Below are 18,325 nucleotides of genomic sequence, written 5' to 3'. Positions count from 1 at the left end.
TTTATCATTTATTAATGTAGGTAAATATTTTTAGACTTAAATAGTGAATACAATAAAAATGTCCATGCTATCATTTTCACATAAAGTTTATCAATTAAATATGATAGCTTAACCACTTTTCTTGGTCTTGTGAAATAGGTTGTAAAAGTGATTAAAAATGAAAGTTGTGTTTAATTCTAAAAAAATCACTTAAGCCAGTGGATACACCTGCTCCCCTTTATGAAATATTTAACTGACCTGTGAATAGAAAAAAAAAAATAAGTTGTCTGGTTTGAGTTTGAGCTCTTAGTATTTCCCTTAGTTATAAATAAATTAATAATAACATGACATGCTTGCTTTTCACTGTTACTCCCTCCATTTTGAGGAAAAATAGATAATTCAGACAGTAAATAATTGGGTAGAAACATTGGAAAATCAGTTCTTATCCCCCAAGAAAGCACCTGCCTCATTGCTGAGGATTGAGCTTTCAAAGGAGTTTCTAGAATTCTTCTTTTTCTCAGTATTGATAGTTTTCCTTGAAAAAGAACAACAACAAGAAAAATAGATATTCACTTTAGAACAAAAATAAGCATAATGACTGAAAAATCAAAAAATTCTGAGGGTGATGATTATCAAAATTCTTATTTTTATTGTAGCTCAAACTATTGCAAATTGCCAGATGTCCAAAACATCTAGTGAAACTATGGCAGCCCACTTACAACTAAAACTTATATTTATACTTACAATGAGAACATTTAAGTTTAATTAGTTAAAAATTAAATGACAGAATGTGTGTAAAATTCCCAGTTGAAATCTTGGTCCACAATAAAGATAATGATAATATTTAGTAATATCACCAGAGCACCTTATGATTAACACAGTGGAAATGATTAAAAGTCCATGTTATTTCCCACATTTGCATTTCTTCTCTGGAAATCTTCAGGCACATATAAACTCAGAGTAAAAGCAATGCTGACAGCCAATGACCAATGGCATACTGGTGAGTGAACCCTTCCTCTACTAATGTTGTTGTTATGTGCCATCGAGTCGGATCCAACTCATAGCGACCCCTCCTTGGGTTTCCAAGGCAGTTTCACTACGGAAGTAGATTGCCCATTTTCCTTCTGAGGAGTGGCTGGTGGGTTTTAACTGCCAGCCTCTGGTTAATAGTCAAGTGCCTTAGGCACTACACTACCAGAGCTCCTTGCTCTACTAATACTGGGGTAGAAATTTAAGAATTTGTTTTATTCCCATCTAGGTGATAAAGTCATCCCACTCTTTACTCCCCAGTGTGGAAACTGTGCCATTTGTAAACACCCAGAAGCCAACTTATGCTTGAAAAACGAGTAAGTTTTTGATACTGTCCTTGCACAGTAACTGAGTCTGCACATCCATTATGCTCCTGGCTCATGGCTTGCTGTCTCTGTTGTACTGTGTAGTCTGAATTTGCCCCGGGGGACCTTGCAGGATGGCACCACCAGATTCACCTGTAGAGGGAAGCCCATCCACCACTTCCTCCATACCAGCAGCTTCTCTGAGTACACAGTGGTGGATGATATCTCAGTGGTCAAGATTGATCCAGCCTCACCTCTGGAGAAAGTCTGCCTAGTTGGCTGTGCATTTTCTACTGGTTATGGGTCTGCTGTCAATGTTGCCAAGGTACAAAAAAACTAATTATACTCAAACTGTCAGGAATCAAACGGGAAGTATTTTCACACAGGAATCAAGGATCATTCCTCATAGACTTCCCCATTACCATAACAGCACCAATATACTCCATATAATTTGGGGTGTCAATTATGGGTAGAAAAATGGTCTCAGAAGAAATTGAGAACATATACTAGAAAATTCACCTGCTTAATCACAGGTGAAAAAACTGTTGATACTTAGTTAAGAAAAAGTAAAATTTCCTTTTCAGTAATTATTTTTCTCTATTTGATCTTTCGGGAATTATTAAATTTTAGGGCTGAGAGCTCATTTGGTCTTTAATTCCACAAGTGAAGAGTCCCTGCATGCATCAGGTACACTAGGTTCTGCTAGGTTCTCAGGTGGCAAATGTAACTGAAATTAAGGGTTTGCCTTTCAGAAGCATCCAGTCCATGGATCCCATACTCCCAGAATTGATAGTAACAGTAAATTCCAAAATTTTACTTGATACATCTCCCAAACAACTTCCACTAACTCATGCACTCTGTGAACTCTCTGGAGGAAAGTAAAGAAGCTTCCGTAGAGCATTTATTCTACTCCATTTGAGGCTCTTACTATATGTCTCTTCCTCCTGCCATTAATACACACAGACATCACTACACACCACACCACACCACATCCCTCTTCCCTAAATATTTGTAAACCACAACCTTGTATTATCTCTTCACTTTCATAATTATATAAAACTGAGGCCCAGAGATGTAAAGCCATTTGTTTTAAAGCTCATGGTTAGTTAGTCTTAGTACTGAGACTAATATATTTCTCAAAACTCTTCCTGAATATTGAATTACATTAATTAACTACAAGCAAGCATTTTTAAATAACAGTCATGTAGATTGTATTTTTCCCAGTAAAGTAGGCAAAGATGTTGTACATCTTTAGTATTTAATAGCCTTTAATGAATGAACAAGTGAGTACGTAAGTTTCCATAAAAGAAACAGTCAGTGAAATTACTTGAGGCAGGAGGTATATTTTACCTATCCTGAAGGCTGCCTAAAGAAAACAAGGCTTATTAAACAGTCCAGAGTCAATTTTAACATTTTAAGCACATCTTTTCAAGATTGCTATGACTCTAACACTAACGTCCCTTGTGCAATTGTACCATCTATTTGAGCAGGTGGTCTAAATGCACACGGCAGAAGCTGAGGTCAATCATAATAATTAGTTTTATTCATTATTAAGACATAGACCAACTTTTTATTAAATCATTGTTAATTTGTCTTTTTTGAAAGCAGAAGATGGAGCTAATTTCTGTTCTCTATATACTAGCTATCACTACTTAAACTTATTGAACCAAAAAACTAGTTGTTGAGGTTTGACTGGGTATTTTGTTTTTTGAAATAACTTTTTTATTTATTTCCCACAAAACTGCCACTCTTTTTATATAATGAACTGAAGCTGGATATCACTGGATTTGAGCCACTGAGGGTGCTCTTCAAGACTACAGCCACTGACATTTACAGCTCATAGATCATGTAGTCTACTAGTTCCAAAACTGGACTGCCCATTGGAGTCACATGGGAAGTTTAAAAAGTACTAAGTAGATTCCATGTGCTATGGCTTGTGGGCACTGGGATTTTTAACTCTCCCTAAATGAGTCTAATGTGTAGCAAAATTTGAGAACACTGATCTAGTTTAACCCTTTCAATGAAAATATGAGACAACTGAAGCAAAAAGAAGTTTGCCAGCAGGTTGGATATAAGAGTCCAACTAGCTCTTCATAATACACAAAGCCTGGCATGTTATACAGCTCAGACTATTCCAAACAACAGTAATTAATGCATTCTGCATTTTCTGAGAACAGGTCACCAAGGGTTCCACCTGTGCTGTGTTTGGTCTTGGAGGAGTTGGCCTATGTGTAGTCATGGGCTGTAAGGCAGCTGGAGCAGCCAAGATCATTGGAGTGGATCCCAACAAAGACAAATATGCAAAGGCCAAAGAGTTGGGGGCCACTGAGTGCATCAGCCCACAGGACTTCAAGAAACCCATCCACGAGGTCTTGAAGGAAATGAGTGATGGAGGTGTGGACTTTTCCTTTGAAGTCGTTGGTCGGCATGACACGATGGTATGTACTATGACATGCCTTGAGCTGTGTGCTTCTGCAATCTGGAGTCACTTTTAGGCAGCAGAAAATAAACATTATATGCAAATAATATTTTTTAATTTGCGAAGGGCAATTTTTCCTCAGTTTTTACTCATTTTTTCATCTGTTTTCAACTCAACTAGTTGCCATTAAGTTGACTCTGACTGACCATGACCCCATGTGTGTCAGAGTAGAACTGCTCCATAGAGTTTTCACTCTCCCCAGTCATTATTACATTTTGAATAAACCTTTCTTCTGGGGTTAATTTGGATGGACAAGAATACCTCTTTTAGGTAGCAGCTGAGTGCTAACATTTTGAATCCCCCAGGGACTCCATTTGATTGTTTTACTTATTATTATAAGGAGTTTTTCATTTCATCAGCTAAATAAAGCTGTTTCAAGTAATATTTACCCTTTGGAAGCTTTTATTGAACTAACAAACAAAACCAAACTCACTGCCATTGAGTCAATTTCGACTCACAGCAACCCCCATTGGGTTTCCGAGGCAATAAGTCTTTACAGAAGTAGATTGCCAAGTCTTCCTTCCACAGAGCGGCTGGTGGGTTTGAAACACCAGCCTTCTGGTTAGCAGTCAAATGCCTTAGGCACTGCACCACCAGAGCTCCATTTGATTGAGCAATTACAAATTTATCTTATTAATTGTTAGTTAAACAAAATTCTTCAAACTCAAGGAAATACAACTTCCATTCTCAAATTTGGGAAAATTTTATTTCCTTCATTTTATTAACAAAAATAGTTTAACAATTTTTTATATGTTCTAATGAATTTCAATTTTTTTCATACGTCACACTTTGGTCGAAAGGAACATGGAACAGTTTTAGACCAAGCATCATTTTACTAAAAAAACAGGCCTTAAATAAAGTGACAGATTTAACAAATCACTAGGGAGCTCTGGTAGCATAGTGCCTAAGACATTTGACTGCTAACCAGAAGGCTGGTGGTTCAAACCCACCAGCCACTCCTCAGAAAGACTGTTGGGTAATCTACTTCTGTAGTAATACTATCTCAGAAACCCAAGGAGGAGTCGCTGTGAGTTGGGTCCAATTCAATGACACATAACAACAACAACAATGTTCCTTTATAACAGACAGCACAGTGCCTGACATGTAATAGGTACCCAATATCTATGTGTTGAACTGAATCTTTTAAAAACTCAACAGATTTTACCACAAATAATGATAGTAATGCATATGTATATGAAAGCATTGTTTGTGGATTACATGAGATAATGTATATAAAATACTTTGCACAGAACTACCTAGCAAGCTGTGATAAGCCCTCAATATATGTTAACTGGAATTATTGTTATAAAATACTCTTTTCAATCTTGAAGTTCTTCCATTATCTTTGAAATGTCCATGATATTGCTTTTGAATAATTACAAACATCAACAATAGCAATAAGGACCACATGTCCAGCTATATTCCAGCTAACCAGACTTCTCTAGAACTTGACTGAAGAAGTTCTCAGACCAACAAATTCCAATTGTTGAAGTTCTACAGTAAGTTCAAGCAGCACTACTAATCAGAAACAGCACCCTGAGCTGTTTGCAGTCTTGACTTGGGACAATATGACATAGATAACTAAAGTTCCAAGCCAGCCCAACTTTTTCCAGAGCTGAAGTTTTTGTCCTTACCTTCTTTTTCTATTGTTTTTCCCCTATTTTCTCATGTGGAACTGGATTGTTAATTTAATTGAGGATATCAAATATATGATATTTACATGTTCTAAGGATATATCCATACTCTAAAACCAATGAACTAATTATTACATATTCCTGGGGGATACCAAATCATTTTCTTACTACCAAACTTATTACCAAACCTGGTTGGTGGGGAAAGGCTTTAAGAGATGATCTTTTGAGATTCCAGAATAATGTTATAGATGGAGTTTAAAGTAAAAACAACATGTTTTCAAGAGGTAAAAGCAATATTTAAATATGCCCATGTTAGAAATGAACAGTAGAATAAGGATCCATTAAAACGGCAGAGTATCAAGAGTACATGAGACAACTTTTGACAAGGTAATTTACATTGTATCTTCTTCTTCATCAAAATACCTGGCTAAAAGTACCTGCTTAATAAATAAATGAAATATCAATCAACTTATAGATTGACTGACAGTCATGTGTTGAGAAAACATTACCCTTATTTGAGGAATTAGAGTTAATTTATGTCTGTAATGATACTTGCCTCCTTCTCACTTTATAAGAAAGAATTATGTACATGCAAATTCTTTCATCCATTCTCTTATTCAAAAATACTTTCTTGGCATTCCATAAATTCACAGCACTAGCAAAGACACAACAAGGAATGTAAAAGCAAAAGATATAGTCTCTTTCATAATCTAACTAAATCAATATTACATGAACTCTTACATGGATCATGGGTGGGGATTATCAGAGAATTCAAGTTAACAATGTTAAATATTAATTATATTCCAGATATCAGCCCTGTCATGCTGTCAAGAGGCATATGGTATAAGCGTCCTTATAGGGGTACCTCCTGGTTCCCAAGAACTCAAGATGAACCCTATGTTGCTATTGACTGGACGCACTTGGAAAGGAGCAGTTTTTGGTGGTATGTAGTTAGGGTTGAGGAATAAATTCTCATAATTTTGGGATTTGTTCTATTTTGCATGTGACAAAGTCAGGTTTTGAAAAGCAATGCAATTAAAAAGAAATTAAAATTCCTGTTGTATCTATAGGTTCCAAATCAATTGTTGTTGCTATTGTTAGCCCAGTAGGTCAATTTCAACTCAAGCAGCCCATGTGTCAGAATAGAACTGCCCCCATAGGTTTTCTAGCCTGTAGTCTTTATGGGAGCAGATTGCCAGGTCTTTCTTCCACAAAGGCACTGTGTGAGTTCAAACTGCCAAGCTTCCAGTTAGCAGCCAAGAACTATGCCACCAGGACTCCTTTCCAAATCAACTAGATGCAGAAATAATGCAGATAGAATCCTCCCAGAAAATCTTTCTGGTTTCCCCATAAACAAGCAAGGAGCTTTCAGTATCACTGTTTTTTATACTTATGACTTCATGACACTAAAATACCTAGTACCAACCAGACCAATTGCCCTCAAATTGATTCCAGATCATGGTGACCCCATGTGTGTCAGAGCAAAACTGTGGTCCAAGGGTTTTCAATGGCTAATTTTTCAGAACTAGATCACCGGGCATTCTTCTGAGGCACCTCTGAGTGGGCCTTTAGTTGGCAGCCAAGCATGTTAACTGTCTGCACCAACCAAGGACTCTAAAACACCTACTAAGATCCAGAAATCCATAGCAATAGTTCATGTCTACACCATGTCCACATTTAGACAGCTGATAAATTTGCTCCATGACTTTAGGTATAATCATCAGTACTATAATTTCTCTACGAGAGAATTAATAACTAAAGACCCTAGTTTATCTGGGGAGGGCATGGGAATATAAAAAAAAAAAAAAAATTGAAACTATTATAAAAAAGATAGTAAAGCACACTTACCTCCCACTAACCCAGTGATAGAAATAGCAGTCTGTGAAATGCAGCACTTTTTATAAACATTCATTTTAATTCTATTTAGACATTCTCCTCCATAATTCTTCTACTTCCCTTCTCTGAATTGAACAATGATATTTTTTTTTTCTCTTTTTAGGTTATAAAAGTAGAGATTCTGTCCCCAAACTTGTGGCTGAGTTCATGGCTAAGAAGTTTCCACTGGATGCAATAATAACCCATGTTTTACCTTTTGAAAAAATAAATGAAGGATTTGATCTTCTTCGCTCTGGAAAAAGGTAGATTTTAAGTTGGTTTTTTTTTTTTTCCACGATAGGGGGTTGGCTAGCAGACAAAAACGTTTCTACTCAAACATTTGACCCATCTTTGAGAAGATGGAAGGATGAGAAAAATATTAGATACCTTGGTTTTCCATTATCATTTCAATCTTTGTGGGTAGGATTTTTAAGATCATATAGTGAAAACCTAAGAATAATTGCTTTGCATTTCCAATTCTGCTGAAATCAAATTATGTTGATTACAGTGAGTCTGAAAGATTAGAGTCACTCACCCTTCTTTACAGAACACTCACCCTTGCAAGGAAAAAGAATTAGTCATACAGTCATAATTATAGCACAGACAGCACCTCCACAGCCTCTGCCTGGCTGACTATAAATAGCTGTAAATCTAAATTATATTCAGGACAACCCAAAAGCTCTTACTATGGAAGTAGGTGGAGCTGCATTGGTGCTGTTTTCTATACAAATATTACAAATATTTCATTACTAGTTTTTGTTTTCCAGTTTACAAAGAATTTTTCACAAATAAAATGACTATAAAGGGGAAGAGTGCAAAATACTATTTTAAATGTTTGAATCTTCCATTTCCTCCAAAGTTGAAGAAAATAAGCCAATCTCATTTCCTCAGAAATGAGATTTAACATTTAACTTTCTCAGTCATCTAACAATAGAAATTTTGTCATCTGCATGTGTATGTGAAACACAACTAATGATCAGCAGTTGTATTTCATTTCCACCTACAATCTTCAAAGTCCTTGCCTTTTCGGCTTCCTTAAACTTCTCATGAGGTTTTCATCTTTAAATAGTATCTCTTAGGCCCCCACACTTGCTTATCAAATAAGCAAAGATTAAAAATGATAATACTCAGTATTGGCAAGGGAAGGAGACATGGGCACATTCATATACTACTTATAGAATTATTAATTGTTACATCCTTTCTGGAAAGCCATTTGATAATTTGTGTCAGTAATACTGAAAAAAGTAAAGAAAGATAGAAACTAAAATCCTTTGTCCTAGCAATTTCATTTCTGGAAATCTATTCCACAGAAAAAATCAGATATGCAAACATGCATATACGTTTAAGCATGCTTATCTGTTATCTATAATATCACAGATTGGTGATATCTTGAAAATCCAACATTAAGGGACTAAACTAAAAACAAACTCACTGCTATCAAGTTGATTTGACCACCAATTTGAACCACCAGCCTTCTGATTAGCAGTCAAATGCCTTAGGCACTACGCCACATAAGGGAAGAATTCAATAAATTCAAACTATGTACTAGAAGTTAATACAGTCATTAAAATGTTTTCTTTATATTGGAAAATTCTCATGATGTAATTTTAGGTTACAAAATATATACAAACTTGTATATATAATACGATCCCATATTTTGAACGAGAACAATAACAACTGTATATATGTCTAGAAAAAAAGTTGATAAAAATTTAAGAAAATATTTAGTCTAGTTCTAGATTTTTAAGTTAAAGGTTATTTTTACTTTTTTATATTGTCTGTATTTTCTAAATTATCTACATATATTTCTCTTATTAGGTATACATATAAATACATATACATTTAATGAGGCACGAAGACCATCTTTTCCTAAAAGTATCCATCAGAAGATGTCTTCTAAAAAGAGCATTAGTTCCACTGTAATGTCACATTTCTACTTTTCCCTAGAATGAAGTCTCTTAGAATTCAACTTTACTATCTCCTCCTACATCTGTACAAATTTACTGCCTTGAAAATCCAACAGGGATCTCCATGAGTTAGAATCTACTCAATGGCAGTGGGTTTTTGGTTTAAGGAGTTCTGTTGGTACAGTGCCTAAGACATTTGACTGCTAACCAGAAGGTTGGTGGTTCAAATCCACCAGTCACTCCACCAAAGGAAGATGGGGCAGAAAGCCAGTGGAGGTTGGATAAGTCAGAAGAGACTCAATGACAGTGAGTTATCTCCTTCCAAGAATTTTCTAAGTATCTATTTATTAAATCTCTATTATTCCTTCAACATGGTCTTTATTAAATTATCAATTCCTTCAGGCAAGCCATCTATCCTCTCATCAATTGTGCAATTTTGTGTTTGGGTTTGAATCCCAACACTCCTTACAAGATGTGTGACCTAGAGCAAGTTACATATCTCTCTAAGTCTCAGTTTTTTTAATCTCTCAAACGATAAATATTAGAATCTACCTCATAGTGTTATTTAAATTCAGGTTTAAATGAGACAATGCATGAAAAGCATCTACAAAATACATGACAAATAAAAAGAACATATTACTTATTACTACCATTTGTTGTTTTGTATTTGTAATTATGCCAGGTACTCCAAACCAAATCAAAAGTATTTATAATTATGCCAGGTTTTCAGATTCTTAAAAATGATTTTGATGTGGACACAAACTAATATCAAATGAAGTCAAATAGCAGCCATATTCAGACTGATGACTGAATTTAAGATTGGAGAAAACGTAAGAACAAGGAAAAGATGACTTGCCATTTCACTTGTCTTTACTTGAAGGCATAGACATGGGAATGCAGTGGCTATGAGTTCCTTGGACTCACATGGAAGAGTATGGAATATTTAAATGTTAAAATGATACCTTTTCTTCTTCTATTTCAGTATCCGTACGATCCTGACATTTTGAGTCAATACAGATGCCTTCACTTGTAGCTGGCTCAGACGCCCCCACACCTATATCATCTTAAGCACCAACTATATTTTGAAGCAAATGTTTAAAATCCAAATGAGAACTATCTGCAACAATGAGCATCAGCTAGGTAATTGAGGCCTGTATAGTCTCCCTCTTAATAATTATGTTCATGTTAAACTTCCTCATTGAGCAAAGGCATTGCCTGTGACCTCTTGCACTTTTTGTATCTTCACTACTCTTAGTCTTTGAAACCCACTGGAAGGAATCTTCAACATTAGCCTTAAATAAAGTTTATAGCCCCAGATTTTGAATATATAATAACTGATTTTTTTTCACTCAATTGTTAATGCTTTTCTACTCTCAGGGGAATATTTGCATTTTGAGCTTTATCTCCACATGCATAATAAAATTTTATCCTCTTAAAGTTATAGCTGTCTCCAAATGTGTTATTTGTTACCATGTATATTAACTGTTTGATACTGTGAAAGGATTCTAGATTTAGAGGAAAATGGTCTACCACATACAGTATGGCCTTCTGTAAGTCACTCAACATCTCTGAGCCCATGTCATCATTTTTTATTTTTTAAAAAAATTATTCTACTAACCCATTACAGTTATATGTAGATTAAATGAGATGAAGCTAGGGAAAGGTCTTTGTAATCTGTGAAATGCCATGTAAATGTAGGAAATACTTTAACTGGTTTGTCAAAATTGCTGAGGAGATATTTAAGGTCAAGGCAACTTTCAGAATGTCACTGAGATATCATGGGATATCATTGCCTATTGTAGCGTTCTTCATGATTTTTATATTGGTGCTATGTAATATCCAGAAAAAGGAGAGATTTGTAAATACATCAGAATAATGGACATAAAGTCCTGCTGGTATTATGAGACTTACATTCAACCTTAGCTTTCCTTCTCCAGATCATGAGGAGTAGATGGAGTGCAGGACATAGGTGGACACTGTCAATGGTCTTACAGAATGGCATAGTTCTGTTGACATGGAGGGTGGGGGAAGGAAGAAGGGCTTTATGCACCCAGCACTGGTTTTTTATTTACATTGACAATGGTACAAAGGAGGCAGGTTGAAATCACTCAGTATAAAGTTTTCAAAGTAAAAAAAATAAATTAATAAGGGTAGAACTCCAGAGTGGTTAGTACCCTAATAGACCTAAAGTAATGTACACAGTCAGGGTATTCTGGGAGTTTCCAACAATGAAAAGTTTGATTCTGGAATCAAGAACTTCTGTATTTGCTGGTCCCCCAACTCAATCCACAAAAAGAAGTACACCTCTGAATGCCTCTGTGAAGTACATAGCTTGCATTCACTTATAGCTGGAAATAAAGCTTCATCAGAATGAAGAAAATGTTCAGTTTGAACAGAAAGAATCTTATTGTCATGGTTTAACCAATTTGGTGACAATGGCTTAGTTCCTCAAGCAATAATATATAAAAAGCAAAAATACAGGTAAATTCAGGATTTAATCTTCTCACTTTACAAATTGCATATGGCACTCTAGGATTAGAAAGTCAGTTTGAGAATCAGAAAATGATTCAGAAGTTGAAGTAGCAGTGAGGACAAGTCTGTATATGATAACTACATAACAAAACACCTATTTAGTTCACAAGCAAATAATTACCATATACATAACCTCTATCAAGAGTTCTCAGAAAATGTTAAAGCAACAGTTTTATTGAAATCCATTAGCTTTGTCTAACAAATGACTCACAATATTGAGGAAATGGACCATTGCATAAGAATAGAAATCAGAATTATTGGGACAAAGACAAACCAGAAGTAGAATGGGGGCTATAATTGGGCCAAATATTATTTTGATGAGATTAATAGTCGTATATATAGACTTTGTTTGCTCATTTCATTCACCTGGGACCATCTACATGACACTATCATAAACATCAAGTCCAGAGCCTTCTTATCAACTCATAAACACAGCTAACAAAGCTAACTAGGGATACAAAACTATCTGCTGCCCTTATCCAGGGTTACTCTCTGAGATATTTGGCATGTCAACAGAGCTCTAAAAATTTAATATGAACAAAAGCAGAAGAGAGATCACCAGATAATTCTTATATAAGTATTATGTTTAAAGGCTACCACTCACCCAGAAACCAGTAATTTACGGTACTTTCAGAGTCATCCAATTGCCTTTAGAAAATATAATTCTAGCTTTAAAGCAAAAAAGATTTGAGTTAATCTTAAATTAAAATAATAAATAGAGTCGGAAGCGACTTGATGGCAACTGGATGGGATATCTTGCTCTAGTGTGTGTGGGAGGGAGAGGTTGGGAAATAACTTCAGCAGTAAGTATTAATTCAAGCCTCAGTGAATTGGAAGCTAAAGAAAAGCTTGAGTGGAGCAAATTCCTTCATTAACAGAAGGAAATACTGAGACATTTGGTTTTATCTTTCCAATGTTATAGAATTTGGTTTTATCTTTCCAGTTATAGTGAATAGCAGAAAGGGTTTCAAGTAGTCCATAACAATATGTTTTACACTTGTTGTCTTCCCTTCCTTCAGGAACATTCCAAAACAGAGGTCATTCAAATGATGATTGACTTCTGGGGTTGAGAGAGACTGGAAGCTCTCTGAGCTATCTGTATCTCCATCTGTCTTACAGTTCTGGGGGGGAAAAAAAGGAAATGAAGAACCATATATATATATATGTATGTGTGGTGTGTGTGTGTATATAATTAACTTAGCTGTAGTGGGTAGACTAGATTGAGGCCAGATAAGGAAATTAACTAGGAGAGAATTAGAATGGGACATTAGTGAAATAGAAGAAAGAGATGAGATTTCAAGACATAGATATAAGAAACACCATCAAGGAAAGATCATCAGGATTGTTGTCTGTAGTGCGAGAAGATTCAAAGATGACCACAGGTATGGAGGTCATGAGATAGGGGAAGAGCCAAAATCCCACAGATACATAGGAAGCATCAAAAGAATAAACTTTTTAAAAGAAAATACATAGTCATATCTTTGAAACATGGATTTTTGAGGTAACAGAAGACATTTAAAAGATACCCAACAAACAGACATGAGACTTGAGGCACAAGATGGCAGGGAAAATACAGTGGTCATTCCAGACAGAGGCAATAGTAAACAAAACCAAACTCACTGCCATTGATTCAATTCCAACTCATAGTGACACCCTTTGGTGTCCAACATGGTAAATCTTTACAGAAGTAGATTGCCCAGTCTTCCTTCCATGGAGGCAATAATAGAAAGCATGAACTTAAAACGATTTGTGACAGTAGCAGACTGGGATATGTGAGGACTGGGATATGTTAACATCTTTGGGCTGAAAGAAAGAAGGAAGATATTCTGTTATTTTCCCTTACTTCTGTAGTGATACTGCCTCGGAAACTCAAGGAGGGGTCGCTATGAGTCGGTCCAACTTGACGGCACATAACAAAAACAACAACCAACCCTCTCCAATTTTAGTCTTCCTAATAGAACCAAGGAGTCCTGGATGATACAAATGATTAAGTGTTTGACTGCTGGCCAAAAGTTTGGCAGTTCAAATCCACCCAGAGGCGCCTCAGAAGAAGGCAGGCCTGGTGATCTGTTCCTGAGAGACAACAGCCTTGAAAACCCTATGGAATGTCTCTGTACTCTGGAATCAGTTCCTTGACAATTAACAGCAATCAAAACAAAAAACCAAGCCAACTGCTGTCAAATTGATTCCAACTCACAGTGATCCTATAGAACAGAGTAGAACTTCCCTATAGGGTTTCCAAGGCTGTAAATCTGTACAGACACAGATTGCTACATCTTTCTCCTGCGGAGCAATAGGTGAGGTAGAACCACCAATTGCTATGCCACCAGGGCTCTTACAATAGTAACAGTAAAAATAATAATAATAAATTGCGATCAAGTCAGTTCCAACTCATGGGAACACATTTGGTGCAGTGTAGAACTGCACCTCACAGGGTTTTCAAGTCTGTGGCCTTTTGGAAGCAGGTCGTTAGACCTGTCTTCCAAGGTATCTCTGGGTATGTTCAAACCAACAAGCTTTCATTTAGTAGTCAAGTGCTTAACCATTTGTGCTGTGCAGAGACTAGTCTTCATAATACATATGCTGAAATTTGAACATAAGCACCACCACCTAGCCTAGTTCTCTAAACTACCAACCAATGTGCACAGCACACTGCCTGCACATGATAGATTACTGAGAAATGTTAGCTGTTACTATTGTTATTATCAATATCCTTTGATGAGATAAACAAAAAAGTGAAAAAAAATCAAAATGAGCTATTGAATTATTTCTATAAGAAAACTAAAGCTCCTTAATTATGACAATACCAACTAAAAAATTCAGAGAACATGGACTTCACATGACACAGCAGAATGTTGAGATTTCCTCCTTCTCTGAGCTTCCAAACAGATACAATTTTCCAGTTTATATGTCAGGTACTCATGTATTGCCTTACACATCACCTCTAATATTCTTTTGAACTGTTACTTTAAGTACTCAATAACTTTTCAAGGTCTTGTGTCTTATAGTGGTAAAAATCTTACCTTGCACATATCTAATTTCCCATACACCTAATATAGTGCCCAACACATAGCAGTGGGGCAGTAAATATTGATTTGTAACTTAATCTTTTGCCAATTTATACATTTGCAATTCCCAACAAGTCACTTGTTAGTGTGGAGTAGTCATATTTTTATGTACATTATACTGAGGATAAAGCTTCACTAGAATACCTAGGGCAATAGATATAGTAAGTATACTTGTCAACCAGGCTGAGATTGATAAAAGAAATATTCTGTTAGAACAACATTGTTCATTAACACAAAAAACTTGAATTAAAATAGAGGTAGCCCAGCAAGGCAGAAACCAAGTACAATAATTGATTTCCTCAATACCTATCAAAAACATAAAAGTTAAAAGGAAAATGAGGCTCTATTTTACTTATTAAATCAATCAATTTTATTTATTAAATCAACCAAAAACCAAACTCACTTCTGCAGTCATTTCTAACTCATAGCAACCCCTGCTTGATTTGAGGCAGTATCTCTATGGAAGTAGACTGCCCAATCTTCCTTCCATGGAGTAGTTGGTGAGTTTGAACTGCCAGCCTCCTGGTTAGCAGTCAAATGCTTTAGGCACCACACCATCAGAGCTCCTAAAAATTAAATATGTAAATATAACATCCAACAGTGGTGATATTGTAGAGGAATTGTTGCAGAGTCTTGGTATTAGCAAATTTAGTCCTCTAAGTTTTGATGTTGGAAGGAAGGTTGGGCAATCTACTTCTGTAGTGATACCACCTTGGAAACCCAAGGAGGGGTCACTATGAGTCAGATTCGACTCCACGGCAGTTTGGTTTCTTTTTTTTTTTTTTTTTTTTGGTTTTGATGATTAAAGAAAGACTAGCAGATCTTTGTGGGATTATGAATGTTGCTGAAAGATGAATGTGAACTACAAGCCAAAAGAGTTTATGTGCAAAAACAAGTTATTTAACCCATGAAGGAGTTGCCTGCCCAGGGTCTACATTTCTATTCAACTCTGCTGTTCTCTACACATCAATAAAGATACAATCACTCTTGTGAAATAAACATAAATTTGTGTTCCCTACTACACAGTTCTCAAAAGTATACTTCTCTTTCTAATTTAATAACTGAAGAAAAAATGAAGAACTTGAATTAAAATAATAGTTCATACATGAAAATAAGTTTTACATTAAGAAAGGAAAGATGACATTGAAAGTGATTTGATTCAATGGTATGAGCTAGTCCATCATATGAGCTGTTAGAAAAGAAGAAAAACAATCCATTAACTAATGCTCTGTTGTTGCTGTTGTTATGTGCCATCAAGTCAGACCCAACTCATAGTGACCCCTCCTTGGGTTTCAGAGGCAGTATCACTACGAAAGTAGATTGCCTCATCTTCCTTCCGAGGAATGGCTGATGGGTTTGAACCCAGCCTTCTGGTTAGCAGTCAAGTGCCTTAAGCACTACGCTTCTAGAGCTCCCAACTAGCCAGTGCCAAAATGAAATATTAAATGAGAAGTAAATCATTAAGGGTCTGAAAGAAATCACTTAATATTTTCAGTTATTTCCTTGCATTTTAGGAAAAGAAAAATTTGTATACTAGATTTCCATAATACTTTGGGGCCGAACTTTTGTAAATATACAAAGTGCACTGCTCACAGAGTATAAAATTATGCAACTCTCTGAGAGAAAAAATGCCATGGAGTTCCTCTATATACTGGGAAAGGATGAGGAGAGAAGGGAAGAGTCACAACACTCCCTACTGGGACAAAAACACATGACTCCAACAATTACCCCTTTCCCTTACTCAAGCTTCCAGATTAGAGGAATGTGAAGGACAGTTGCACCAATCTTTTTGAACCTTTTGAATGAGGACCTCTGGCCCCAATTGCTAAAGGAGTTTTTAGCATTTCTTTGTTACATTTTCAGAACTGTATAAATTGTTGGTTAAATTATCTACCTAAAACTCCATTTTATAGATATTGTAAGTAGATGTAAGTAAGTTTAGCAGTTAGCCAGTGTATGTTGTTGTTATTGTTAGGTACCCTTGAAGGAGTGCCAACCCTATGTACAACAAAACGAAACACTGCCCAGTCCTGCACTATCCTCACAATCATTGCTATGCTTGAGACTATTGTAGCAGTCATTGTCACTTGGGTCAATCCACATTGAATGTCTTCCTCTTTTTTATTGACCCATCTACCAAGCATGACATCCTTCTCCAGGGATTGGTCCCTCCTGATAACATGTCCAAAATATGTGATACAAAGTCTCACCATCTTCACTACAAAGGAGAATTCTGGGTGTACTTCTTCCAAGATAGATATATATGTCCTTCTGGCAGCCCAGTGGTATATTTAATATTCCTCTTCACTCTTCCTTATTCATAGACCAGATCTCATATACATATTAGGCTATTGGATATACCATGGCTTGAGTCAGACACACCATAGTCCTCAATAGCAGTAGATTCAACCAAAACAACATGCCATTTGATTTCTTGACTGATACTTTTATGGGCATTGATTGTGGATCCAAGTAAAATGAGTTCCTTGACAACTTCAATATTTTCTCCATTTATTATGAAGTTGCCTATTGGTCTAATTGTGAGGATTTTTGTTTTCTTTATATAGGCTTTTCTGTTTGACCTTCTTTCTATTATTTTCTTTGTCTCCTAATAATGCCTACTTTAAACTAAATTTTTGGCTAGTTAAATAATTTTTAGCAATTAATGTTCTATTGTCAGTTTCTTTATACCACTTGAAGGTCAAAATCTTACCCAAAGTGATGTCTCCATCTCTACTCAATCGTCTCCTTCACATCATTCAGAAAGTTGCAAAAATTCTCTTTCTTCCCTGAAGCCTTTCCTTATTAATTGAAGAGGATCATTTACTAAACAATATCTCTCTTGATTATACATAAAATCTCACTCTAAATTTGTGAAAACATACTCAAAAAGCCAATAGAGAGTTCCGGCAAGATGGCAGAGTAGGCAAAAAAGACTGCACAGACCCTCTTCAACAAAGAAAAGGGAAACCAATTAACACAGACACAGAAGATAATCTTGGACCCCTGAGCCTTGAAGGGGAGGATATAGAAGTGGACTGAAACCCAACTAGCAGAAGAATTTGTGTAAAAATACCAAAAAAGAGACATACAGAGCTTCAGTCTGGCAGTGATCCTTAGGGATCCTGACAGCACAGACAGCTTGGAGATTCCTGAGTGGTGGTAGGACCTAAGAATTAACCTAAAAATCAGACCAGCTAACCAGGGACTGCACAGAGGACTGCTCTGGTGGCTGGGGAATAAACAGAGAAGGTGAAGAGAAAGGAGGGCTGAGCTGTGGACTTTTGCCAGTCTGCTGGGTGCCTCCATTTTGAAGGTTTAAAAGCGGCTTGACTATTTTGGATATTTAAAGAGACAGCACACTTGCAGATTCTTGGGGCTTAAGAACATGTTCTGCTTTCCAGCAACCCCAAAGTCACTCCAGACCTGCAAGACTGAAAAGGTACCACATTCCTCTTGTTGCTCTTATACCCCATGCCCGCATGGTGAACTGAGGTGTGGCCATCCCACACTTCCA

The 18,325-nt window shown here is 36.2% G+C and overlaps 1 protein-coding gene across 1 annotated transcript in view; it reads left to right on the top strand.

Annotated features, from left to right (window-relative positions):
• Positions 1–10,215, top strand: part of LOC103203775 (alcohol dehydrogenase E chain) — a 16,147-nt gene extending 5,932 nt beyond the window's left edge. Inside the window, exons 4-9 of the mRNA XM_007948852.1 lie at positions 1,238–1,325; positions 1,419–1,638; positions 3,491–3,751; positions 6,234–6,369; positions 7,426–7,564; positions 10,191–10,215. Coding sequence (XP_007947043.1) covers positions 1,238–1,325; positions 1,419–1,638; positions 3,491–3,751; positions 6,234–6,369; positions 7,426–7,564; positions 10,191–10,215 — 869 coding nt within the window. The remainder of the gene's footprint in view (positions 1–1,237; positions 1,326–1,418; positions 1,639–3,490; positions 3,752–6,233; positions 6,370–7,425; positions 7,565–10,190) is intronic.
• Positions 10,216–18,325: the final 8,110 nt, after the last annotated feature.

The sequence above is a fragment of the Orycteropus afer genome, unplaced genomic scaffold, assembly GCF_000298275.1.
Source record: "Orycteropus afer afer isolate SDZICR_OR568_19922 unplaced genomic scaffold, OryAfe1.0 scaffold00229, whole genome shotgun sequence".
Classification (NCBI taxonomy): domain Eukaryota; kingdom Metazoa; phylum Chordata; class Mammalia; order Tubulidentata; family Orycteropodidae; genus Orycteropus; species Orycteropus afer.
Note: the sequence above shows the minus strand (reverse complement) of the source record. Positions and strands in the feature narration are given on the sequence as shown.